A 26,789-nucleotide genomic window follows, 5' to 3' on the forward strand; every position below is an offset into this window, starting at 1 on the left:
CAATTTTAAGAACCTTGAAGACCTGAAATAATAAGAAAGGCTGTATATTTTTTTATAACAATAGCAAAACTAAGAAACTGGCAGTAGCTTTGTTACTCACCTAACATATGCTACAGAACACACCAGTAACACCACCTAGCCAAGCCTTGTAATATTAAGCATGTTAAGGTCATAGCAATGGTCACTTACGGCATTCCTTCTCATCACTGTCATCAAAGCAGTCCGGCAGCCCATCACACTGCCAAGCCCCTGGGATACAGCGCCCGTTACTGCACATGAAGTTTCCAGGAATGTTGCATTCATTTGTGAAGTTATTCCCAGGCAAAAGTTGGCTCTCTGCAACAAACAAAAAAGACAAAAGTTTACAGGGGATTTTTTAAAAAGGGTGCAAAAGTAGTCACTGAGCAAGCTGTTTATCAGTGGTTGAATGAACATGAGACAAATAGATCTTGACCCTGGTTGTTTTGTCATTATCCTATCAGTATCCTGAGTACGGTACTTGGTAGCACTTTTTCCTAAATTATCATTTTATGTGTTCTCCATTCACACTCCCCATTTTACCAATTTCTTTCTTGCTGTTTTCTTTCTGGGAACACACATGCAGCCTTCTATGTATCCTCAGGTCAAAGCAAAGTAATTTTAAAAAACTCTCTCCTTCACAGGGTTGGTCTAAACATAAGTCTAAACATAAGTTTAGATGAGGCTGCAAGAACTCAGCTCCATACTCCATACATGTCTTTGTCAGATCGGTACTTAGCTTGTAGAATATTTTGTTGTTGCTGTTGCTACTCAAGGGCTAGGAACTAGGTAACACATTGACTAATTCATACTAGGTTTTCAATTAAGTTTTAATCATAGTGCTACTGATCAAAGTTAGACTTGAGCTGCTTAGTGTTAATATTGTCCCCTGGCATACATCTATCCACAGGCTAGTAAGGCAGTTGGCACATTAAGAGTCTGCAAAGTGGAGGATGTTTAGTAGCAGGATACTGGAGATCAAGAGAACAGTGCGAGAGGGAAACTTAGAGATTTGCCTTCAAGGTTAAACACAGCTCTAGTCATTTTAATCTACTGCATTTCCCACTTTGTGCATTGTTTTTGGAATACAGGTATCACAGAAACACAGACTTCAGTGAAGGAAGATAATGACACTCAGTGATTTTAATAAGCACCAAAATGGCACGTCATGTTGTCAAGCTGGGGGGAAGATGGACTTGATGATCTTAGAGGTCTTTTCCAACCTTAAAGATTCTATGATTCTATGTAAGACAAGGCAGAGGATGAGAGAAAGAATATCCTTCCCCTTGTCTTCCTCTGTCATGTTCCAGACTAGTCCCAGGCAATATGCACTTGACCAGACAAAAACCAGAAATACAAACCTTCCTGCATAAGGGTGGAGGTGCTACAAAAAGATGTCGTCCCCCGCCACCTGCCCACATATCTTCATAGTTCAAAACCAGGAAGAACAAATTAAGCTGATGCACAGCTTAATAACTTGCCTATCATTTACCTATTTTAAGGATAATTGCTTGATTTTTAGAACTCTGGAAGAGTGACAGAGCTGCAGCCAGTTCCCTCCACTGCCCACCCTACACCAGCTTGCTTCTTGCTCCTGTTGGAGTCCAACAGCTTCCTCTCCCCGGGAAGGCCTGAGTTCCAGGGGCAAGCAGAAGCACTATAAACACAACATGTCCAGTGCCTTGTTCTTTGATGCTGCACGGGGCACAGAGCAGATCACAGCTGCCAGGATCAGCAGTTGCAGCCGTCTCCTAGTTCATTCCTGTAGTCCCAGGGAGGAACCTGGTCCTTACAGGCACCTTTGGAGAACTCAGCTGTCAAAACAATGAGTCTAAGAATGAGGCTTTCCAGAAACTCCTGAATCAGCCAAATACAGATGGTTCCCTTCCTCATCCACAACGTAGCAAAACATTCCATCCCTGACAGAGGCAAAACTGCTAAGTTTTACATCACTCTTTCAAAAGACACGATAGCAATGCTTTAGGGAGATATTTTTTTATGCCTATGTCTGCCCCAAACAATGTTATTTCCTCTCAAATGTTATTTCTTGAAAATAGCTGACTGTCCTGGGGATGCTTTAAGAATCTGCCAGCACAGAGCAGATACCTTAATGGAAATTTGCCCTGAGCTGTTAAAAGACAAGGTAGTTCAGAAAAAGGTAGAAATAAGGCCGCCTGAGGCAGGTGGGACAATCTCAGTCACTGGCCACACACCCAGCGCCAGCTGTAACTCCTGCTGTAGCACCTTAAAGAAAGTGACAGCCAGCAAAACCCAAGCTCAGGCTATGCAGCTAGCAATTTGATGTCTTTTTGCTTTTAGCACCTTCATTCCTTGCATCACTGCTCTTCTGATCAAGAAAGAACGTGTTTGCTCTCTGCACTGCGATAGGAAAAGGCTACAACCTAGAGCTCACCTCCAGCCCACTCCAGCAGAGCCTTCACTGCTTCCAGCAGCTCCCAGGGAAACGCTGTACCCAACTCTACTTTATGTCTGACTCCCTAAATCTAAATCAGCATTGGGAACGGTTTGTCCTTGGATAGTCCTGCCATGAAACACTGAACAGATATGGCGTTGTCAATAACCATCCACTAGCAAGGGCTACTGCAGCCTTACAGCATCACAACTAAGTTGTTCTATTCTATCTTCAACCAGCAAGGGGTTTTTTGTTGTTGTTGTTGTGGTTTGTTCTTTTTTCCTTAAACCGGTGATTGAACCATTCAAATCAGTCTTTGTATCATTGACCTCTACCTGGTAAGTAATCACCAAACCAAAACTGCCACTCAAAGAGCTAGAAAGGGTGAAACTGTCAGCATTACACAACCTCCTATTAACAAGCAACTCCAAGTGCGCTAATAACACCTCTGCCTACCGCAGTATTACAAGCTATGGCATGCCATCACCAAATCAAGATATGAAAGAGATGAGATACCCAGGTATTCTTTGCAATGTAAAGGTACAGCCAATATGCCATGTTCTCAAGTTTGTTATAAAGCGTCCAAGAGCTTCAACGGCAGAACCTAACTCCTTTCTCCACACTCCCCTCAAAAAATAGCTTTCAGGTCAGTATGGTACCACTGGAAGACTTCCCTGGTAGTTTCCATAACTTTTATTAGAGAGAATTCCCAAGTTCTCAACTATTACAAAACTGAAATGTCCTGGCTAAGAATAAATCTCTGGTGTAAATCAGAGTTATTTCAAGCTTGACAAGAGAACTAGGAATTACAGAGGCTTTTGTTCTGTCAGAACCTAAGCATCTAGGTCTCACAGGTACCTGCCCTAACTACAGAACTCTCTTCTCCCTCTAAGCACCCCTAAGTGTTCCTGAAAAAACATAATTTGATGCATTTCAAGCACTGTAACACCTCCTGTGCAGAATAACTAAAGTTCAGCTCCTGTCAGATCTACTGCTGTTATTTTGCCTGAAAAGCTTTAGCCATGATCTCCACACTTCTTTAATGAAAAAATTTAGATCAAGCCAAATAATTTAAGAAGTTTTTAGAGTTTCAAAAAGCAAAACACAAACCAAGAAACAACCCCCCGGAAAAGTTACTGAGTCCCTTTGCTTTTAACAACTCCTTTAAATAAATGCTGTACTTCTACCCTACTAAATTGAAGCAACATTCCAGGAACAGATAACAAATTTTATTTGTTACCTAGTAAGTTGTTTGTTTATAGGATTTCCTTTGTCATACAATCAATTTATCCTCAATGTATTATTAACCTTTTCACCAAACAGGAAACAAAAGACACTGGCATATCAAGTTACTTGTCAACAGCCCTACGCAAGCTTTGCTGCAGAATGGAAACACAGAACTCTGACTCAGTCCAAAGCAACAGCTATTTCTCTTAAAACATGACCTTCATCAGCTGCTAGAATAGAGCTGCAGGTTACAGAGAGCAATTTGAGAATCATATGCACATAGCAAGTTTATATATGCATTGCCTTACTCCATCTCCAAAAAATCCTTTGGTGGATAAAGAACTGTCAAAACAATTATGCATGTGGAACTGTTTTAAATTGTATTGCTCCTTTTACTTCCTTCACTTTGCAAGTCTCTTCTATCACATGTAAAAACCGTCAAAGAAATCCTCAGCGTGGTCATCACCTCCCAACCCTCAGGAACGCAATGTTCCTGCCCACTCAGCACACAGCTCACTGCATAACTCAGGGGGCTCTGTGCACACACACGAGGAGGAGCAGTGTTACAGACATGCACAAGACGGACATGGAAAGGAGTGAACTAGATCATCTTGTCCATTTTTCTAATAAGGTCCATACAGATGCCAACTTGCTATACCGCCTGTTGGCAGAGCAGAAATTCCTTCAATCTGGCAGAGCTGGCTTTCCAATAGTTGACATATTTGCCCTGCAACCTCTATAATTAATTTTGAATTCAAGCCAAATACGAGCTACGCGGATGTGTTAAGTACAGGAGGAAGGGAAGAAGGGGAAAGAAGTAGTCCATTTTCACTGCAACACATTGCTCACTTTAAGAAACATACCATCTGGGCTGAATTAAAAAAATAAAAAAAATAAAAAAAAAAAAAAAAGAGACTCCTGTTTCACTTTGAAGGGGACTGAGCAAGGAAAGTCAATCTGGTTTAGCAGCCACTTCCAAAAACGTTAGCATCTAAATATTTAATACTCACTGAAAAAGAATCAGGGAAAAATAAATAAAAGGACAAGTCATACTGAGCGCTTCACATTGTATTAAGAAGACAAGTCAAGTTTATCTTTCACAAAAAACCCTTTACCTGCAAGCACTCCAGATAACTGTGCACATTACAGGACAGATCACTATTGACAACACTGCTGCCTCTGTATCAGAAAGTGTAATCAGTAAGAGTAGGCAGTCACCCTGGCCAAGGAGGTTTAGAGGAAGAAATACAAGACACTTATGTGTTCAGCACCCTCATGAACAATGCCAGTAATTTCAGCCTCTTTGCAAAGAGGATCTATTGCCAAGGATAAAGCATGAACTCTTCACTGCCAAACCTTTGGCGAGTCTTTTGTGGGAATCCTGGGATCTTCACTGGATACTTTCAACGGATCATTGTCTGAAGTTTGTCAAACGTGAAGAGAATTACTTTGATCCAGGCTGGTATGTAGCTATGAGGCCGAAGGAACACTCGTGATACTTTCCTACCACACAATGCACACAGTACACTCCATACTTGAATGAATTCATTCTTTCTTTCTGCTTATCCCCTTGCCAGGTGTAAATCCACACCAGGTTTCACTTCAGCACGTCAGAAATATGTTCTCACTGTACTGAAATCTGCAACATGTTGTGAAAACAAAAGGAGAGTCAGTAACTGGAATTTGCAGCAAGATGGCATCAAAAAGGCATACCTTCAATATCTGCCAGTATTTACTCACCAGCAAAACACATCACAACTAAAGAAAAGTGAGCAATAATGGCAGACTTGAACACTTTTTGACCTTCCTCCATCATCTTAAAAGATAGCAAATAAGGAGTGCTAAGTGCCTGGTATTAGAAAATTTGATTCCTCAGGGACTGCAAAACTATTTACAAATGCTTACATTCAGGTCCAGTTACTTCCGTAAATTTAGCAGCTAAGAACAGATGTATCTTATCATACTTCTTTATGTTGACATGAAGCATCTGACTCACTCCACATCTACTTTACAGCTATCTACTAATGCAGATGATGCATCCAGAAGAGGAATTCAAAAGCTGAGTATAAAGAAACTCCAAACATTGTGCTTTGCCTATAAACTTTAGTTTAACATGTGCATGCATAAACTTCACTGGCAATAGAAGTATGTTGTCAGCAAGATAACACCAGTGGAATTAAGGTAAACTTAACACTCACTGCACTGAAACAGAAGGCAGAGCTGATTTGTGCTTATCAGAGAACAAAATCAGGACTCTCGCAGCCACCCAAAGAGTCTGCGACAACAAACTTAACCTCTTTACTACACTTTACCCATTGTTAAAATGAAAGCAGGCCACTAGCTTAAGAGGAAGGTCCCATACTCAGTTCAAGTACTTAGGGCATAAAAAGATTGCCTATTAACAGCACCAAACAGGTAAGGGAAGTACGCTAATGAGGACTAACTTCACTTTCCATCTCTTAAATAAGCACCTTTGATATCACCCAAAGTTGTTTGCAGCTGCATGTTCATAAGCATGTTTCAAATCCCCACAAATGCTAGTAGTCTTCAGCTTGATTTGCTTTTCTATGCACTACCGCAAAGGTGCCTTCCTAGAACAGAAGAAAAGCATCCTAGTGCAAATTCAGGCTGGCTTTGGGAAGCAAAGAATAAGAGAAGCTCTCTTTTGCTCTGCCATGAAGCCTCTGACAACACCTAAGCCATCTGTCACAAGTAAAGGACACCTGCCAGTGATTATCTGACAACTTAAATCCCCTTGAACAGTTTTAATCCCTATCCTCCCCTATCCTCATTTAAACTGACTGGTGATTACATTGCTTATGCAACATCAGAAGTTATGAGGGTTATTTGCAAAGGCACATTGACAGCCTCACTGCAACACGACTGCTCAAATATGCTTCTTCACTGAAATAGCAAGTAAATTAGTAATTATTCAAGGAACTGCTCACTGTTCAGGTTCCCCTCCTTCAGTTTTCCAACTGTGATCCATGAGATGTGATGTATTCAATATCTAGCATTTTCAAGATTTAAAATGGATCAGGGCTAGTCAAAGAGCAGAAACTCCTATGGTCAGTTCCAATTAAACATTAAAGATTACTGAGGCAAGTCAAAGTCAATAGGAAAACCCTTTTTAGAGCATTAAAAAGGATAGCTTCTTTCAATTTATACAGAAAAACTACAGTGGCAGGGAATGCAGACTACTATTAGATGCCCATCCTTCACCCATTAATTCCTCACAGAAAAAGCTGCCTTTATTGAAGGTACACATTGTGATCTCCACCATAAATAATACAATATGCATAGAACAGAATATATTTTTCTAAATATCATATAGTGTTAGTTTAAGCAATTGGCACATTCCCTATAGTAGGTGGCTGTATTTCAGCACTTAGCCATGCAAGCGCCTGAATTAAATATAGTCTTCTAAATCATTCCCTAATAAACATTTGCTTTTTCCTTGCATCACCACGTGCAGGAAATGAGCTGAGGTGAACAGGCTTAATTTAATCCTACAGCCTTCATGGCTGGATTCTATATTTGGGGGACTGGGCATTTCACTAGACCCCCCATGTTTGCTTGTCTCCAAAAATACATACATCTCCTAGGTCCGTGGGTTCGCAGCACAGTTAGTGCAGTGGATGAGAAACAGCCTATAGGTCATTAAGAGTAGAGAGTGAACACAGCTCCAAACTAGCACAAGTTTAAACAGAAAAAGGAGGAGGAGGAAAGGAGGACGAAATACTCCTTTAGATTACTGAACTGAGTGCACCTAGAAAGAGAAGCATTCCTCAGCAAGAAGGTATCCAAACTAAAGCTACCCAACCAGATCGCTTCCTTACAGAAGCGGCAGAGGTAAATGTATCTTATTTTTAATACCTTTGAGGGATGTATTGCTATACCACCCTGAGGACATTATTTTTGTCTTCACAAAGGATTTAAGCACAATAGCGCAGTAGACCTACAACAGATCTTGGGACAGAATTTAGATTTCACGATCCCAGTCTCTGCTTTAGCAATATACTTGTAATTACTTGCCAACAGGAGTCAAACTGGAGTGTTTGTATCAACCAGCTGTAACTAAGAGAAATTAAATGGGGGGTAAAGGTGAAAGAGGAGATAGCAAGCTCATGTGTCCCATCACCTCCTGATGACCAGACCAAGCTGACATTCTGCCTGGAAAATATGAAGATCATGCCTGAACTGTGACAGCCACGAGACTGAGCCACTTTTTCATTCACTAATGAATTTAAGCATTTAACTCCAAAGAGTACATGTTCTGCTCCAGACAAGAACAAAGTAATGATGGAGTTGAGCCCTTTTTAACCCATGGTAAATAACGTTCATGATCCTTCACAAGGCAATGGAGCCATCACATGGCTGCCTTTCTCCCTAATTTTGGTTAGTGGAGACTCCTGGATACTCATGGCAAAAATGGGTCAGTACATGACCCTCAACTTCTTTCAACTATAATGGCCACATGAGTACATGGTTATCTTTACCGAATAGTTTCCCCATCCTGCTTGCCCTCAACCCCCCAAGATAACTTACAGCAGAAGACCAACTCAGACCACCCAACCCCTACAGCAAAATCAATACTCCAAATATAGGATTGTTTTGTTTATCCCAGAGTCCTCTCCAGTTCCTCCCCCCTCAGTGATTTTAAGCAAACTATGAAAACCATTACTTCGCAATGAATTAGAGCATGCACTTACACAGAACCCTCTAATAATTAACATCCTCTGGAATGGAAACATTTTACCTAATTATGTGTTCCTTATACTCTCAGAAAAGCTTAGCTATTATCTCCAGGCACTTAAACAGAAAGTTAACACAGTCCAGAACAAAAATCTGAAATACAAAGAACATATTCCATCAATTGTCATCTGCAGGTAATGAACAGCGACTCTCTTCTAATCATTTCACCTTACCTACAGGTTATTACTCTATCTTTCTGATCTTCCAAAAGAGCATAAGATGTTGTCACAAAAGAACATTCCACAACAGCACAATTGAACAAAGCAGGCAGCCCCCCACCATCACACTGACTCCCTGGAAACATGGAGTCCAGAAAGAACCTACTCTCTGACAGAGGAAAGCTGACCAGTTACTGTCTCCACATCAGCTCCACAGTCAGGTTTTTAATTGCTTTAACTTCTGTGCAGCTGAAAGTCAGGTATACATTCGTACATCTTGGTAAGCGGAATGAGGAGAGAAACAGAAGGGATTGTTGCATGGTTGCCAGACAAGTCTACAGGATCTTTGATTTATTGAAGTAATGTGCATAGTTAGCAAAAAGTGAAAAGGTAAGACCAGCAGACTTTGGGGGATTGTTTTAGTTTCTGCTGCACCAGGAGAAGCTCATGTTTTGGATTTTGGCATGGCAGTGAGCACAGTTCTTTATAGACCATTAAGGCTTTCAAACAGCAATGATGACTACTGACTTGGGCCTTTCAGTTTTCAGAAGATACCTCCTTTAGCACAGTGCTTTGAGTCATAGGGCAGAGGCATTCCTCCCTTGAAATCACTCCTGGCAATTTTCAGCTCTACTCTAAACACCAGCATGTTAACAGCACAGCTTGCCTTTGTGCTTCTTAGTAGAAGGCACTGCTTCTGAAGGCATAGTCCTGCGTTCAGACAGATTATTTTGAAGTTTGGCTTCAGCATCAGAAAGCAGTAGCTATCTTCACAGGCTGTGTGACAGACCTGCCCATTTCTGTAACAGCTCTGGCTCTCCTGTCCTGACTAGTGCCAACAGTTTGATTTACACCCTTATAGGAGTATAGCAGTGCTGTTTCCCAAGAGAGACACTGTTGCATGAAACTGCTTTGACTGCAATCAGGTTAGTGTCTGATGTATAACCCTTTTCCAGATGTTCCCTGGCTAGAAACACATACTTTTTGAATTTAACTTCAGGCTTATTTTGATGGAAGTATACAAGAGTACTGGTGGCAAAAAGATAAGCGATAGAAGTACACATCAAAAAAATGCAACTGAGCATCCTGATGGGGATAACAGCAAAACCAGAAATAACAAAAACTTAAAGATGTAATTTCTCTATTCAAATATGCGAAAAGCAAAGCTAATCCTATTGATTTTATACCCTCCATACTCAGCAACTTTCAAGACACTTCTTATTAAAAGACAGAACCTGTGTATATAGAAAAGAATCCAACTTCTTCATCAACAATGTATGTAATACATTCATCACTATACACCGGCTACTCTACAACAAAAGGCAACAGTAAGGCACCCCACAGAGCACATTACAAACTACAGACACCTACAGAGGACAAAAAAGATAATTGTTTTTAGCATCTCAGAAAAGAGTATTTTTATCTTGTTTTGCTCAGCAGCACCCTTATGGTAGTTAGGTATATTATCCTCCTCTTGGACAGAGCCAGACCATGCTTTGAAGAAACAGTAAATCAGGTTATACCATAACTAGTGTCAAACGAATAAAAGTACAAGTATCTGACACAGTGAATAACCTCAGATTAGTCCGCCAGTTATGCCTTAAAAGCTTGGATTTCAAAAAAAGGGAAGGAGGCCTAACTTTGCCTTGGTAAACTTTATGATCAGTAGAGTATCATCTGTCCTCCCACAGACAACAGTGCTGCATCTCACCAAACTGAACAGCTATGCTGTCTGCATCAAGTCTGCACTCTCTGGTCATTTGGTATTAGTCACCCTGAAAACAGCCTAAATTATTCTCAACAGGGCACGGATGTAAAGAGAGTTAAGTAATCTCAGTCTTGTTTCTCATGTCCCAAACTACCATCAATATCAAATCCTTGTATCAAACTGCCCTCCCCACCCCTGCCATGTATGATTGCAAAAAATCCTAGAACTGTACACCTCATGCTCAAATTACTACCTGTCATCATTTTGGAAGATAAAACCCACTTGATTTTCACAGCTTTTAAACATCAGCTTACTTAGAACAGATGTATCTGAAATACTTTCTTTAGAAACAGGACTGTTGCAGGTTGCAACATCAGCTCTAACTGCTGGTCTGACCCACCGCAGAAACCAAATCCATCTTTTATCAGGGCAGGCGGGTGGAGCTGACTGGAAAGTTGAATGATACCAATCATAGCAAAGGAGATGGAGACAGAGGAATGCGAACAACTCTGCATGCTGAAACTCTTCCTCCACGAGTCTCATCTCACTGCTTACTCTGCTGATAAGATAGGGTAAAAGAAATGTACTCATGGCCATCATCCATCTAGCAATAAGATTTCCAAGCTGAATCTTATCTTCTTTCTTCAACGGGAGGAAGTCTGAGCACTAATCTTGAAGCGCCTATTGATAGGGAAGAAAGAAAAGAAGTAAGAGTCTCATATCGACAGATAAACACCTTGAAGGGAGGTGTACTACTAGTAAGTTCTAGTTTTTCAAGTACCTTTCCTACAGATGCAATACAAATTTGCCTTTATTTCACAAGCTGCTGAAATAATTACATTCTGTCTGCAAAAAACAATAGAACATGAAATTTTAAAATGATCTCGCAATGCAGGGCTTAATCAGCCACCCATAAATCTGGCCTTTAAATATTCATGTGAGATGAAACCAAACTGCTACATACAGATCTGTACATAGTTACTTTCTCTTGTTATGCCCAGGTTTTGGCTACTTGTTCTTTCAGCAAACACAGCCCTCTTTGTCTAACATTCTCCTTGGCAACCGGATACTTCCGACAGCATCACCCGGTATAAATCATAGGCTTGTGTAAACAGGTAAGGACAGATGGCAGAACTAGACAGTAAATCTTGTACAAAGTGAACACCAAAATTAAAAAAGCATGTATCATTCAATTAAATGATAGGAAGTGCAAGAAAAGGAATAAAGAACAACAAAGTTTGAACCGAATTTGGGATTTTGCAGCACGGCTGCAGAAACAGTAGAAATTCTGTCAGTTCAGGTACACACATCTGGTAAAGAAACACTTGTCCAAGCAATACATAGCAAGCTGCAGGTCCAGAACAAAAGTGAATTCAATGTCCGAAATTAACCAAATTTAAAGGAATAACCTACAACAACAGAAGTGATCAACAATAATTCCACTTAAATACGAGCTCTTTGGGTTTTGTTTTTTTGGTTTGTTTTTCTAACAGTTGAAAGAGGCTAGGTTTAAATTTCCTCAGACGATATTCCATGTCAATAAAAACCTACTTAGCACAAATAAGTTTAAGTTTCCCAATCACAGAATCTGAACATTTACTTTCAAAGATCAAAGGTTTTTAATTGTTGAGACTTGTTTCTGCAAGGATTTTTTTTTTTTTTTGCACTATGCAGATCCAAGAGGTCATAAGAGACTGCTGTTAACCACATTTTCTTGCTTAAGAACATGTATTGAATTACCTGTACTTAGGGGTACCTCTCTTCAGAGATGATAGGTGGCTGTGCAGACTCTGGGATGTTCAGCCTTACTAGCTGGGCAGATTCTTTTAGGTCTTACACCCAATTAAAGAGAAACCCCACAGTTCTATCTGGAGAAAACAACTGAATTCACTATTTATTTCCCCACACACAAGTGCTACTTCAAGCTGTTCTGTTGTGCTATATGATGATGACTTAATGAGTGCTTCAATGAAAAGTAATCACAAGGAGTGGCAGCAGTTAACTGTGAGGCTGTAAATGTCAGTGTTAATTCTTTGCCAAAAAAAAATTTAAAAATTCTATAATGTCAGTTGCTCTAGGAGCAGTTCGCTATAGAAGTGGTTAATGTATGCTGTAACTTACAGGCATAAAAAGCACTGAAGTCCTTTGGAGTTGGTACCTGGTACTGGAAATACTATCCCTCTCTACATCCCAGCATACAAACCCAACAGTGCGCAAATATGCAGTAATACAAAAATGTGGAAGGGGAGGAGAGGAAGGGGGAAAAGGGTTAGCTATGAAGCAGAATGCCAATCTCTTCCCTCAGCAGGATGCTAAAGAGGTATCGTCTTGCCCTTTCTCCAATGAGTGGTCACTCAGCACTTACAAGAATATTTATTATTTCTGCAGTCTTCTGTCCCACCACACATATCACACACAGAATCAACCTCTGCAAATGAATGCAGTTTAAGCAATAGCTACGCATTACAGAAAAAAAAAACCCTTATAAACAGAAATCATTAACTGGTAGGCAGTTTCACCCAGTGAGGAAAAAAAAAAAAAAACAAACACAAAACAAAACACCTCCAGAGACATTACAGTCCAAATGCATAAGATGACAGTACACAATGATATTATTGGTCAGTGACAGAAGCACCACGTCAAACTAACCATAGCTGCTTTTTGTACATAGCTGTGATTAGCTAAACGTGCATCTCCTCAACAGCTTAAGCTAATAGCCCCATCTTTCTCAGACCCCAGCTATAAATTCCTGTCTTCCCTCTTACTATCCAGTTGCATAAATTCCACCACAGGTAGGCAGCAAGCTTTAAAAAACTTAACCTAAAAAGCCTTTAGTTCTCAGTGCTGTCTGAATCAACCCACCACCAAGATCATCTGCCATCACAGAAGAGAGGGAGAGGAACATACATGCCCTGGAAGGAGAGACTTCCCGAACGTCTTATGCTGCTGTGGAAATGCACCCCTAGGTTAAAAGCAAGACAAAGACTGTAGCCTTTTCTCAGGCTAAACCAGATAACTAAAACCAAAACACTCCTGCCATTTTCAACTCTAAGAATCTAATAAAGTTGCTTGTTCTTAACAACTACGCCACAATTCCTTCTTTAAGCAACGAAGAAAAGTTTTCTAGAGCAATATGCATCTTGGCAGCTGCATATCAAAGTCCTCCCCAGTAAGGAAAGCTGCATGTCGGAACCAGACATTCCATGCTGTGTCCCTGCAAGCATGTAGGTGGTGAAGGCCAATATCTATCCCATGCTGACATCTTACCGGTGAATAACCATTTGACAGGTGTGCTACAGCCAGAATGTGCAGGGCTCTGAAAGCAAACTCACTGGGTAAGCATGGTAGGGAAAGCGAAATAAGATGAAGTTATGATAATGATATCTTCCTGATGCTATCAGGAGAGTAATTTATGCATTTAGGATCTGACTGCATGTCAGTACAGCACATCAGGAGGAGAAAGCAAGCTGCGGTATCAGTAACAAGGGAAGAACTTTGGCTGTGCGTCTACATGAAAAGGCCACACCTCCAAAAAAGCCTGCAAGACACAGCTGGGATGTGAGGCTCTGCAGAGGGGCCAAGTCCAAGAAAGGCCAGGATGTAAGCCAGAGTAACAAAACAAAAGATCAACAACGTCTTTACAATACAGAAAAAACTCATGACCTCTCACTCAGCAATACTGAACTAATTTCCAAGTGTGAGGAGATTGATGACAGATAACCACGATTTTAATCTAGACAGGGACACAGATCTGCAGACTTCCCTACCCTGGGAAGGTAACTCAGTTCCTGCTTTGAAGTCTTGCCCTAAGAACAGAAAACAAGGATACCAGAAACCTTTCTCCTGAGGCTCCTAAAAAAAAAAAAATCTGGAAGAGGAAACAAGAATGTTTTTCCAAACAATACACTGAAGCAATACTTAAAGTTAGGAGAAGAATTAGCAGAAGACAGCGTCAAGGAAAGGCAACAGTTTAAGAGGAAGAAGGTGACTGTACGAGGTGCTAGTGACAGCATGCATCCAGTGAAGACGAGGTACTGTTCCTAAACAGAAGCGTTACCTGGAAATAGATAACCTCTTCAAATAGGAATGCAAATCCAACAAAGATATAAGAGTTAGACTGAAAAGAGGGCATACATGAAGACCATGTGAGTTGGGCGACAGAGCATCGTGCAAAGTGAACTTGGAACTTCCCTGGATCTTCAAAAGGAAAGAACTCATTCTTCTCCAGCTGCAATGATAATGCAGAAATGCACATATACACCTTTAGAAAAAACAAGTTCAACATAAGCCAAATTAGAGCCTTGATTTCAGTGGATCACCAGGTTGGGTTATAATGAGCCAATTTTCATCTACCCTACATTGAAAACATGACAAGCCATGGCACAGCCACAGCAACATCCCTTAGATCATTCAGGACCTCACACCACTCTCACAGTATTTTGGAGATTACTGCTAATATACTGGTCTAATTCAACAGTGAGACATCACAGGACACAAGGCTCTTCAAATGTCATGCCCTAGGTCTTGTGAAGAGATTTTACCATTACTTTAGAATGGAGAGGTTTCTTTTATAAAAGACAGTGTGCATTTGCCCTTTTCCTATAGCTCTGGTCACATGTCCTCCACTAGGCAAGCCTCAAAGAGAGTTAAGTGGTGGCAGAAGATGCGGCTCAGGAATGACAGATGTATACAACAACTGGTTATTTATTTGAAGTTGGGAATTTCCCATAATCACTACCAGAGATCTAGAAAATAATCACTTCAAGTGAAAAATAACAGCTTTTATAACCACCTACCTAAAGCCTGATTTTTCTCCCATTCAGACTGAGCTCTTTGCTATGCTTTATACAGTAATAATAAAAACTTATACAGAAGATAAAGTGACTCAGAATTTGCTGCATGAATTAGATTTCTGCTGCTTTCTGTAAGCAAATCAATAACAGAGAAATAAATGGCATTTGCATTTTGTCAATGGGAAACAAGCTGTTAGGAAGATACACAGCAGGGATTATATTGAAGTGAGAGGCTTTTCACAGGAATTTAGTTTCACTTCATCTATTTTACTTATTCATTGTATCAGAAGCCCTAGCTAAGAGCAATGATGTTTTTCTATTGTAGAGGACGTTAATGCAGGGTGTGTAGTATGGCTGTGCAATCTTTCTGCAAGACACTAGTGACCAATTCTTTCCAGCAAACACTGCCACAGCAAGATATCATCCATGCACACCATATATTATAAACTGTTTTCAAGCTAGCAGTAAAATCAGGGGCTTGTTTGCAATACAGGCAATCCTGGATTTTGGCTTTTTCAACAGTTGCTGTGTTTTACAGCACAGTGAAGAATACTGGAACGAAGATAGAGGAAGATCCAGCAAAAAGCAGAAAAACTTCTGATGCATGCATGCATGAGAAAAATGAATGGTTCCCCAGGAGCAGGAGGCAACTGCGGTCAATGTCTCTGGAAAGGGCCACACAAGAAACTGTCTAGGATTTAGTCTATGTGGTGTACCAGTTTGCTTTCTTTTCCCATTTTTTGCTGCTGCTTTGATTCCTGCCAATTCTGTTTCCTTTGTTTCCTAAAATCCTCCGAACAGTTTCCAATAAAGAAAAGTAGCACCTGCTTTTTCACGTCTATCCTGGCCTCAAAGAAAAAAAAAAAAAAGAAAAATCATGCCACCCTACTCAAAGTGCCTATTAGACAAAAAGTCTTGAACAGAAGCTTCCCAGTAGACTCCAGTTAAGAAATAATAAGCATTTGTATACTTCAGTCCCTAATCCAAATATTTTGGTGTCTCACTTGAGCCGCTTGCAGCTTCCAAACCTGGATGTGTTTTGCTCACATGGGTCAATCCCAGGACAAACTCAGAGTTAACAAAAATTAGTAAGTTTCTGGTTAACTACCAAACCATTTTTGGCTTTTAAGGCTTCATTCAACATTTTTTGTATCAGGTATTTTACCACTGAGCCAAATCAAAACTCAGGAGATCTCTAAAACCTTGCTTTAACCCCATACACCATTTTGCTGGTTAAGCAAACTGAAAACTCCACATTCCTCCTGGCATCCATCATATTTATGCCTGCTACAAAGCGTACTTTCTGAAGAAGCCGGGGCAGAGACATGTCCAGACAGAACATGCCAAACTGGCAATTGCTGGGAGGGCCGTAGAGCAAACACATGAGCTGGGGAATCACCTACAGAGTTACACAGATGAGGACCAGAAGGAACTTACAAGATCTCAGGAATTTCATAAAAATTTTCCACAAAAACAGAAGTCTATAATATTTCAGTGACCCAGAGAACTCAAGATGCCCAGGTAAAAGACATGGCTTCTATATATTCAGTAATAAAGTTTTATTCTCAAAGCGCATATCTACTTGGTTCCAAGGCAAGATACATTTGTTTTTACACAAAACCCAAACTGAAACTTAGGATGTACTAAGTTCATAGATTTGCCAATCTTTTTTTGAGGTTCTAGGGAAGCAAGCATTACCACTTGCAGTAGCACCTGACACTAGCCATAACAGAGGTTCTTGAGAGCCTTGATGAATACACTAATGAAACAGCAGTTTCAGCATGTTGCCATTAGGGGTTAATTTTAATTTTGAGTCTCATTGGCCTAGTTGGCCATTCCCATAAATACCAACCCAGCAGATATAATTGCAAAGCACGTATATTTGGTACCAATCATTCTGCCAATTTAGCAGCAACTAATGTCTGAAAATTACAGGGTGTAAATGTAGCATAAGTGGATCTCTCCCATTGTGCTTTTTTACTTGTAGAGAGTGTATTTGATTAATCAGAATTAAAAGAAAGATACCACGTTTTATGAAAGCTTGTCTATTTTTCCCCCCTAATCTCTGGAAAGAAAGAAATAAGAAAAATCAGACTGTATTGACTGGATAATGACAAAGGCAGTACAGCTCAAAACTGTGCATTTCTGAGTTTCAACAATCATTTCTTTCAGGTCGATGAGCAGAGAATTGCTAGTGCCAAGCAATGCTAAGACTTCTGCCATGCAGCTTTTAAATCTGGGTAAGATAAGGCAAGCAGGAAGAGACATCTTTGAAATACAAGGACAACCTGAACATATTTTCTCTGTAACAACCACGTTCAAATTTCTTTTATAGCCCCAAGGAATCATCACAACTGGCTAGCTCTAACCGTGGCTCTCCACTACCACTCACATACACATTTGTACCTTCCTTTCTGTCCTTCTCACACACTACAAGAAGTTCAAAAGACAAAAAAACCTGTACATAATAGATATTTTTAAGGACACTCTGGTAGGTAATATATAGTGCTAGACTGACAGCCATTGCCATCAAAATAGACCACCAGCGTAACATTATACAGGCACTAGCCAAAGTTTCTCCTACTCCATTTAATGCAAGTGTGCAACAGCAGTGACCAAAGCAGTCTCCAGCCTTTGCATTTCCATGAGCCATTGTGTCTGTGCACCACTGCTGTTATCGTAACTCAACTCGTTACTTGACAGAACAGTGTATCAACCCACTTGCAGCCCATACTGGCTGCTGCTCGTTTGGATTTAGATTTTTCTAATGAAGTACCTAAGCAGACTTACTAAGATTTTCAGCCCCTCAGCACCGGAGCTGCTGCCACACATACCATCACTTTAAACACATGGGCCCATATTTAAAAGAATGGGAGTCTTGCTGAACATTCAAAACTAATTTTTCTACTGGGAAAAACTGAATTGAAAACACTCGGGAACAATAAAGATCTTTAAAAAGGCATCTGAGATTCTTCATAGACTCATGTATTTAATTTTGATTCCCAGCTACTGCAATAATTTCTACTTTTCTTAAGACAAGCTGACACATTCTGTTCACATCTTCTGTCAAAGAGTTACAAAGAGTTACCTTCCCAGTCAGAAAGCTGGGTAAACTGCAATCACCCATACACGGAGGTTTTCTCTCTTCTCTGAATCCACTTCATTAGCATCAGAGAAACAGGCCTCACAGGCGAGGTACAAAGCTCTTTGAGGTAACAGACCCTGCTATAACTTTGCAATATTAGTTAAACACTTCAGAAAGAGATCACATACTTCAGACAAGATGCAAAGCAAATGGAAAAACAAATTAAAAAACCAAAGACTTTCTTCCTACAAAAGAAGTAGGAGGGGGCTTTCATTTAACACAATTATCTTCCCTAAATTTTCCCTTCACTTATACTTCCCAATACTGGCAAGTTACTGAAGTATATAGAGATCAGTACTTTAGCACAAAAATCACTCTTATAAAGGCAAAAGTATTTGGCCAAGAAGGTAAATCCTGCACTTATATCATACAGACCATGAACTCAGGACCTTTTTTAATCTGGTTTTTCTTACAAACAAAAAAATGTCACTATCCTTCAAGATGCTGCTAAAAAATGGCGTTCCTCTTTATAAACGCTAATGCTTAGTGACACCCTGTCACAGCAATTTAAGAGGACAGCACTACTGTCCTGTTAGGAGACAGTACATATTAGCAGAAGACAATAAGCCATACTGTCTAGGACACAGGATAAGCACCATCATGAGAGATGGGTGATGTCACTGGATAACCTGTGACCTCGTACATTACACAATACATCAGACTGTTCTGTTTTCAGAGAGACCCGCACAAGTGCCTCCCAGACCAATTCATTCCAGACAGGCCTTCATTTGCCAGCATGTAAGAGGATTGTAACATAAAAGTAAATTCCTTGCATTCAAGAACTAGAGTTTTGTGAAAGATATCGCCAAATCACCTGCATTTTCCACTTCAGGTCTTGAAGAAAGCCTGTCTACATCTCACACTACTTCATGTGGAACGAGACTCCTGTGACCCTGGCAACTAGCACAGAGGAAAGAGGATAGTTGACAGTTAGGAGTGGCTTCCTTCAGTAATACTTTATTAAGAATTTAACTTGCTAATGGCCATGTAACTGGAGTGGTTGCAGGAGAAAAGTAGTGTATAGTTGTCCATTATATTGAAAGCACTTCAACTATCTTCACTTTCTACTTCAACTATCTTCGCTTTCTACTTCAACAACAGTGCTTCTCTTTTGTTCAAGGGTTAGTCCCTTCTAAATAGGAAAAAAAGTGTGAAGCTCAGTTAATAAATACAATTAATTTAACTTAAATTTTTAATCACTCAAAAAAAGCTGAATGTGATTACTATAGGTCCTTCCCATTTTTCTAACCTCCTATGCAATTAATTTTCACATATTCAAACACAATATAGTCTATAACATATAAAGATTTATGCACTTGTCACTTCAGTGCAAGCTATGTATTTGGATATTTCTGATTCGGGAAGTTAACACAAAAATAATATTACTGTTGACTATGTACATTGACCCATATTTTGTGAACTAGCTGAAAGCTAGTTCAAAGGAAAAACTAAGATATAGAAAATACAATGCAATATCAAAACTTTCCTAGGACTCTAGCACCAAACAACTTTGTTCTTGGTAAACACAACACAAGCTGTAAGTGTCCTACACCATATTTATGTGTTTCATACACAAAGCAGACGATGTGGCTCAGCCAGCAGCACTTAAAATTATCCACTAGCTCATTGCACTATGGGTGTGGTTTCTCCAGATTTCCAAAGAAATAAATTTAAAAGGAATACTGCAGTATTGACTGCATTACAGCTGATGACTGCACAAACAAACTTAACTGAAGTGTTCACCACCACCACCAAATAACACAAGTTCATTCCATGTGTGAACTCAAAAGAAGGACACCTGAACATCTCTCATACAATTTCCCAAACACAGACATCCTTAAGCTGACCATGAAAGTTCTTGCTTCCTTTCCACTTACAGTCACTAAGATTACTCATATGATCAGCATTTCATCTATAATGTGCCATATGCTGACTCCAAAGAGAAGGAGGGAGCAACACACAAGGAACAAGTAGCAGTAGCAACACGAGTCCTCACAGCTAGCTAGAGGCTGTACAGAAGATACAATCAGAAATCCGATGCCAAAGAAATGAGCTCTCTGGGGAAAATTAATTTCTTACTTCCTCTAAAAATAACCTGCCAATGGTACAGAGTATCTTTTCAGTAGTCAGGAAGGTTCATCTCAAAGGCAGGAAGACTTTCTCACAGAGACTGCTACCAGCAAGGTAACTTTGCACCTTCATTACTGTCATTATTGGAGTGCCCATTAAAAAATTCTCACTGTATAGAATGTGTAGAACAGCCTTTGAGAATGTTTCTCACTGCCAAACCCTGCACAGGTGTTAAACTGTCTTTACGTTGCAGAATCTGAACTATGTCCCAAACTACAGAAAAGTGATCAGAAGATACTATGATGAAAGTCCTGTTGTATTTACTTACCTTCGGATCTTCATCCAACAAAGAGGATGACAGATACTTAAGTAGCCCCAGGGGATAAACTATACAGACAAACCAATAGTCCTTCCCCACCTCTCATTTCTAGGTATGTAAGATTGTGATACTGCACTGCTTCCTCATTTGTATTTTAGTTCATAACTTACATAGAACAGAGACTATCCTATGCTAAGAGAAACAAGCACCACATATTTTCCAGGACATCTATTTTAAAATTCCCCTCTTTAGTGTCCAAACTGCTGCCAGAAAAGAAGTCTGCCATACTCCACCCTGGGAGACTGGAGGGACTCACCCTTTTGCAGTCAGGAAACACTGGAAGGAGAACCTATGTAATTTCAAATCCTCATTTCTGATGGTACAATTTAAAGTACATTCCTCACATAAAAAAAGCAAAATATAACTACAACTGTCATCCACTCCAAAACTATGTATTCCCATTATGATGGAAAACCATCAGAAATAGCTCACACACAATTCAAAGTAGGGATACAAAAGAAACAACTGAAACAGTCTTCTCAGCCAAGCTTATAGACAACAGCATCAGACAAAAGTAGCAAACCTTTAAGCACTTTGAGCACCAGCAAGAAAAAAAAGACAGCAGTCCAGGAGAAGCCTCTCCATCTGAACAAGACAAACATAAGTGACCCACAGTGACGGTGTGTCATACATGCAAGGCTGAGCCCTCCAACTCCAGTCTGTCTGTGGTTCAGCCTTCCTTGGACACACGGCTGATAGAAAAAGAAATCCACAACCCCATCTGAGGCTGTTTGCCCCATTCTTTTTGTAAGGTCCTCCAGTTACATTGTGGCCCTAGGGCAAAGCATCCATGGAAGAAGAGTGAAAAGGCATGTAGACAACTCCTCCATGAAACGTTGGCAAAAGCAGTGAAGTGGAAGTGACAGGGGAAACGTACAATTTCCTAGCGTCCTACTTACCAAATCAATCAGAAATCAGCTCCAGCAATTAAGTGATAATGAATTATTGATGACACTCACTTTGGGGAACCGAGCACTTGCCAGCATTTATGAAACTAAAGAAACTGAGGTGGGTAAGTGATATCTCCATTTTAAGTAAGGTACAAAGCAGGGCAGACAGCAATTAATTTGCCTTGATGTTTTGCACTGCCAAGGATCACCGTTATCTCTAGGATGTTATCTTAGTTCTATTTGCACATGATCACACATCGCCTTGATTTGTGTCCCATTTCACCCATGTGTAAAATATTCCCACTTCAGAGAAGTACAGTGAGCGCTCCATGTACAAAATTCAATAATTTCAGTAACCACATCTTACTACCTTTCCAGAAAGCAAAAAAAAAAAAAGACCTGTGTTCAAACTAAAGGGCAGCAAAATGGGAACCAGGGAAAAAACACTTTAAAATGTGATCTACAACATGTGTTTAGTGGCAGAATTTGCCCCTGAGAAAGCAAAGAAGCCCTTCAAGCCCTGCTATTTCAAGATATTTTACGTCTGCGCATAGCATGCCTTCAAGTCAGCCAACTTTTTTGCCAATGCAAATAAATTCAACTAGAAGCTCAGTAGAAAGCCAAGGCATTCACTCTTGGATTTAAAATATTCTTGCCAGCCACTGAAGGCTGTCAATAATACCATGCAGGCACATTTCCTATCACTAATGCACAAAGGTAATCTAGGAAAGAGAACTCAGTCTACTCCTACCGTACTTCACACCTGAGCTTTCTACTGATGCCATTATCTATCTGATACTATTAAAAACCAAATAGACACATGATGACATAAGCATTCACTGCACATTATGTAAGCTATCCTGCCCCTTCCCAATTCTTCATCAAGCTTACCAAGCAGACAGCCCTACATACTGGCTACATGCACTTAAATGTGTCTCACACTCCTAGAGCTTTCACCCTCAACAGCAATTGCCAGAGTTGAGGCAGACACAGATTCAGCTTTACAAAGTGGCAGCCATGTGTCATCCAACTAGCATTAAACACCATGATGCTGCGTTAAACACAACAGTTTAATACTAGTGTGCCGACTCCTAGTCCACTCCCCGACAGGAATGTTGGCAATGCACGCTTCAGGAGGAGGAAGATTAATGTCAGTACTTACAACATAGTCCAGTTTTGCAGACAGGATCCGTTTTAGGAAAAGGCTGCTTTCTGGGTAGAATTTGAGAAGACCGGAGACAGGGTTCAGCCCTGCCACAGATGTCTTATATGATCATATTACTCTGCTTTCCTTGGCTTCAGTCTTCCTTATCTGTTAATGATTACTAATACTCTTCTATCCCATGGGAATGCTGCAAGCATCTATAATTTATGTTTCCATGCTGCTCAGATGTTGAGATGAGTACCTGAAGATATATACTCATCAGTAGTTTTCTAAATATATAAACTGTTTTTCAAGAACCATAATAAAAAAATGCAAAGTATTAATATTAAAGCCCACAGGTGTATATTGAATAATTTATTCCTCAGTAGCAAAACAAGCAAAGTCTTAAACAAAAATCTTTAGGCAGGCATGCAGCTAATACTCAGTCCAAGGAATCTGATGAAAATATAGGTAAGCCCACTCTCTACCAGATGAAACTCCAATTTCCCAAACTCCTGCCCATTCAACTACCAACTCGACTCAGTTCATACAGTAACTCTCTATAGAGAGAAGTTGTCCTCTGGACCTAGAAAATTCAAGCCATTTGAGATATAGAAACTAACTGCCCTCTTATTTATACTCATGGTGTCAATTCTTGTTTTCCTCTTGCATGCATACATACCTACCCCTTTTGTTTAATGCTGGGGCATGATTTGTGGGAGGAGAAGGCAACAACTTGGGAAGCTTGTTAAAAGAGATTATGAATCTGTACATTTCAAGGTATCAAAATGACTTTGCCGTGGAAATATGCAATGACTAGGTATTGGTACAGCTGCTTACACCTAGGGTTTAATTTTGACAGTTGAGCTCACTCAAACTGTTCTCTAACATTTTTTCCACAACAATAGGCCAACACAGTCCTTCCAAACTGAAGTAAACAACACTGGAATATTTACTAAATCTATGCTGAGTTATTTTTCTTATAGGGATGTGCAGAGTTGCTCAGAAGACTCGGGTGTTTGCAAACACCCAAGTCATTCCATCTTCAAGGGCCAGACTGGCAAAAGTGGAAAGAGTGCTTTATTTCCCAAAAGTCACTGCCCCTTTGAGATGTCCCACATCAGACACGTTTCCTAGCCAAAACAGAGATAACCACCAGGTATTTTAGAAGTCTAAGTCACGTGGGTTTAATTTTAACAGGATCTGATGGGCCTTATACAGGTCTCTTCGATACAGGCCCAAAGGAAGTTACGTTGATGGTTCTTAAATGGGAAAGACTGTTCACAAAAGTGGGCTGGCTAATTTTGCAATTGTTGATGAGCAAACAAATGAAGCACCAACACTGCAGGGAAAAATTAGCTAAACTGTGCTTTACAAGCTGAGCAAAGTTTCCTCATAAGACTACTTACAAGGAGCAGTGGCAGTCAGCAGGCCAGCAACTCTGGATTCAAGCTCAGTTAGAACAAAAATATCCTGCCAGTGATCAGAACTGCTTTTTGTATTTTCAGACTTCATTTGACTCAGCTAATTGGCCATGAGGCTCCAATAAGGTGGACATTTATCTACAGATAACACAAGGAAATTGTAAAGTAAGCAGCCTGAGGCTACCCTGAAGACAACCAAATAGCAAGGCAGAGCTCCATTAAAACAATTCATTCAAAAACCTATATAGTCCCTTGGCAGATTTTCAAGGATCCCATTAGAAAATTTAAGGATACCCAATCTGATTAGACACCAAAGTCTAACTCATGCAGAAGTCATTAATAAGTAGAGAGCCTTTAACTTTGAAAGCCTGAAAGTTATCAGAGCTGCTGCAGGAGACACTGGGCATTTCTGCTTAACTAATATGCATAGTTTTGCATAAGAATAGCAAAAGCTTTCTATACTATATTAAAAAAGTGAAACTGATGAAAAAGTATAGCTGTGCAAACCCACGTCATCAAGTACCTACTACTTTTGGGTGGACTCTGTTGATCTACGTGACAAACACTTTTATGTTACCTCAAAAGAGCCTACATCAGGAGTTCTCCATGAAATGTCTACTAATATCTCAGTTGTTGAAAAGGATAGGCATTTCAAAGAGAAAATCACTTGAAGTTGCAGTGCAAACAGGAAATTATGCTGTAAAACATTTTGTTTCTACATTTTATGAAAACTGTAAGGAGGAAGAAAAATGGTTAATTGTGCTCTTACCCTTAATGGACATGTAATTCAAGTATGAAATAAGGTCACTGAAACTATTCTGAACTTTTTTTTGGAAGAGAAAGGTTGCAATAAAAAAAATGTTTCGAAAAAGTGCGATGCTGTCACCATTCCTTACACAAAAAAAGCAAGCTGACAACATCACTCTACCTCAAACTTGCAATTTAGAAGCTAAGACTCCTCACAAATGATTTTTAGGGTACAACTGGTTCTGCCAATTTGTATTGTTTATATTACTCTCAGGAACTCTACTATCAACATCCTTTTTATCTTCCAAGTACTCTGCTAATGTTCTAGTCAGATCACTTTGATCTTTGGTCAGAAGTATACACCTGATTTGTTCGTTACACATGGTGGCTCCTTTTTCAGAGAAGTAAAAAAGAATTAGTTCCTGAAACTCACATACTGCTTGCAGATCTAGGGGGAAGCCCACCATCTGACTGTAAAAGGACAAATGCTTGTGGTTTGCTTTAGAGCTCACAGGCTGAAATATTACAAGACTTCACTTTTCTCCTACCTTCACACTTGCTGATATTCAAAACCAGTACATTCACAAGATTGAAACACCCAACAATTGGCGGTAGATCTCACCTTTTAAGAAAGGGCTAGCAAACAAAAATTTCTTAGAGAATGTAAATCAGAATTCCAACAGAACTTGATTTAATAAAGGACAAGTTTAACATGCAGAACCTCAGTCACACGGTAAAGTGAGTATGTTCATTTAAAAGTTCACAATGTTGTGGTTTGGGGTTTTTGTGTGTTTGTTGTTGGTTTGGGGTTTTTTTTGGGGGGGTGGGTTTGTTTTTTGTTTGTTTGGGGTTTGTGTTTTTTTTTGCAATTCTACCTGTAGCTCCATGAAGGCTTTTATTCAGCTCACTATCAGGTATCTGAAATACAGTCAGCACTTTATTAAGAGATGTAACTAACACCAGCCACACAGATTTTTTTTTTGTCCCTCTCCACCTTCTTTTCACCTTCCAAAAACAATCTTAAAGAAAAAAAAAAAGCCTTTTTTAAAGTTTAAATAGACAGCAATCACCACACAGTTGTTGCTTGTTAGCCAATTTTGAATTATGCCTAATTAGTTTAATGACTTAGTCTTTTAAAATGGATTGAGCATAAGTACAGTTCTTCCAGACTCCAGGGTTTCACAAGTGCAGTTTGCATTCTGTCAGCCTGAGTGGATCTTGATCTCAGCATCTGTATTGTGTCTTTCCAGTTACCCCTAACAGGCAAAGCTGTAGACTGTTTTAAGTGGTAAGTCCTTGAGAAGACCTGTTTCTCAGTGTTGCTCAGATCATGGAAGAGTTAGTCCCCCATCCCCAAGATCAGCATCAGAACCACAAACTCTTCTGGTAGACAGCCATTCTCCTTAAGACAAAATACATGCACTTCAGGTTCCAGTTAGACCCTATATTCATTTCAGCAGTGTGCAGTTCCACCCAGCTCTTAAGATGGCAGAGTTTTTGGACCTAACCACAACAGCAACTTGTGCCATTGTCAGGAAACTGGTTTGCAAGTTAGAGGATTTATTTTGCCTTTGAAGTTCATTGACTGCAGTGTGTTTCATTTGGAGGTTGTCAGTGCTGACTCTATCAGTTTATCTGTTCATGAAGAACTGATGTGCTTTGGCAAGTGAAGCAAAGTAGAGCTACTCTGCATATTTAACAACAGAAGAAACTGCTCTAGCATGCTTTATATCAGTCTAACAGTGTCCACATTCACAAATTATTTAGCCATTTATACGTGCACACCTTGCGTTGTGTATCAAGTAAATATTAACTGTACCTAATAAATGATCCCTGAGAAATTGAGTAATTTGCTCAAGATGCACAATTCACTTGTAAAACTGTATCAAGAACCTAGAGAGACCAAGTCCCAAGCAGT

The 26,789-nt window shown here is 39.9% G+C and overlaps 1 protein-coding gene across 4 annotated transcripts in view; it reads right to left on the bottom strand.

Annotated features, from left to right (window-relative positions):
• Positions 1–26,789, bottom strand: part of LDLRAD3 (low density lipoprotein receptor class A domain containing 3) — a 120,072-nt gene that overhangs the window by 82,506 nt on the left and 10,777 nt on the right. For all 4 annotated transcript variants that reach the window (XM_075754718.1, XM_075754717.1, XM_075754716.1 and 1 more), the window contains exon 2: positions 190–336. In XM_075754718.1, coding sequence (XP_075610833.1) covers positions 190–336 — 147 coding nt within the window. The remainder of the gene's footprint in view (positions 1–189; positions 337–26,789) is intronic.

This window comes from Balearica regulorum, chromosome 5 (genome assembly GCF_011004875.1).
Source record: "Balearica regulorum gibbericeps isolate bBalReg1 chromosome 5, bBalReg1.pri, whole genome shotgun sequence".
Lineage (NCBI taxonomy): Eukaryota > Metazoa > Chordata > Aves > Gruiformes > Gruidae > Balearica > Balearica regulorum.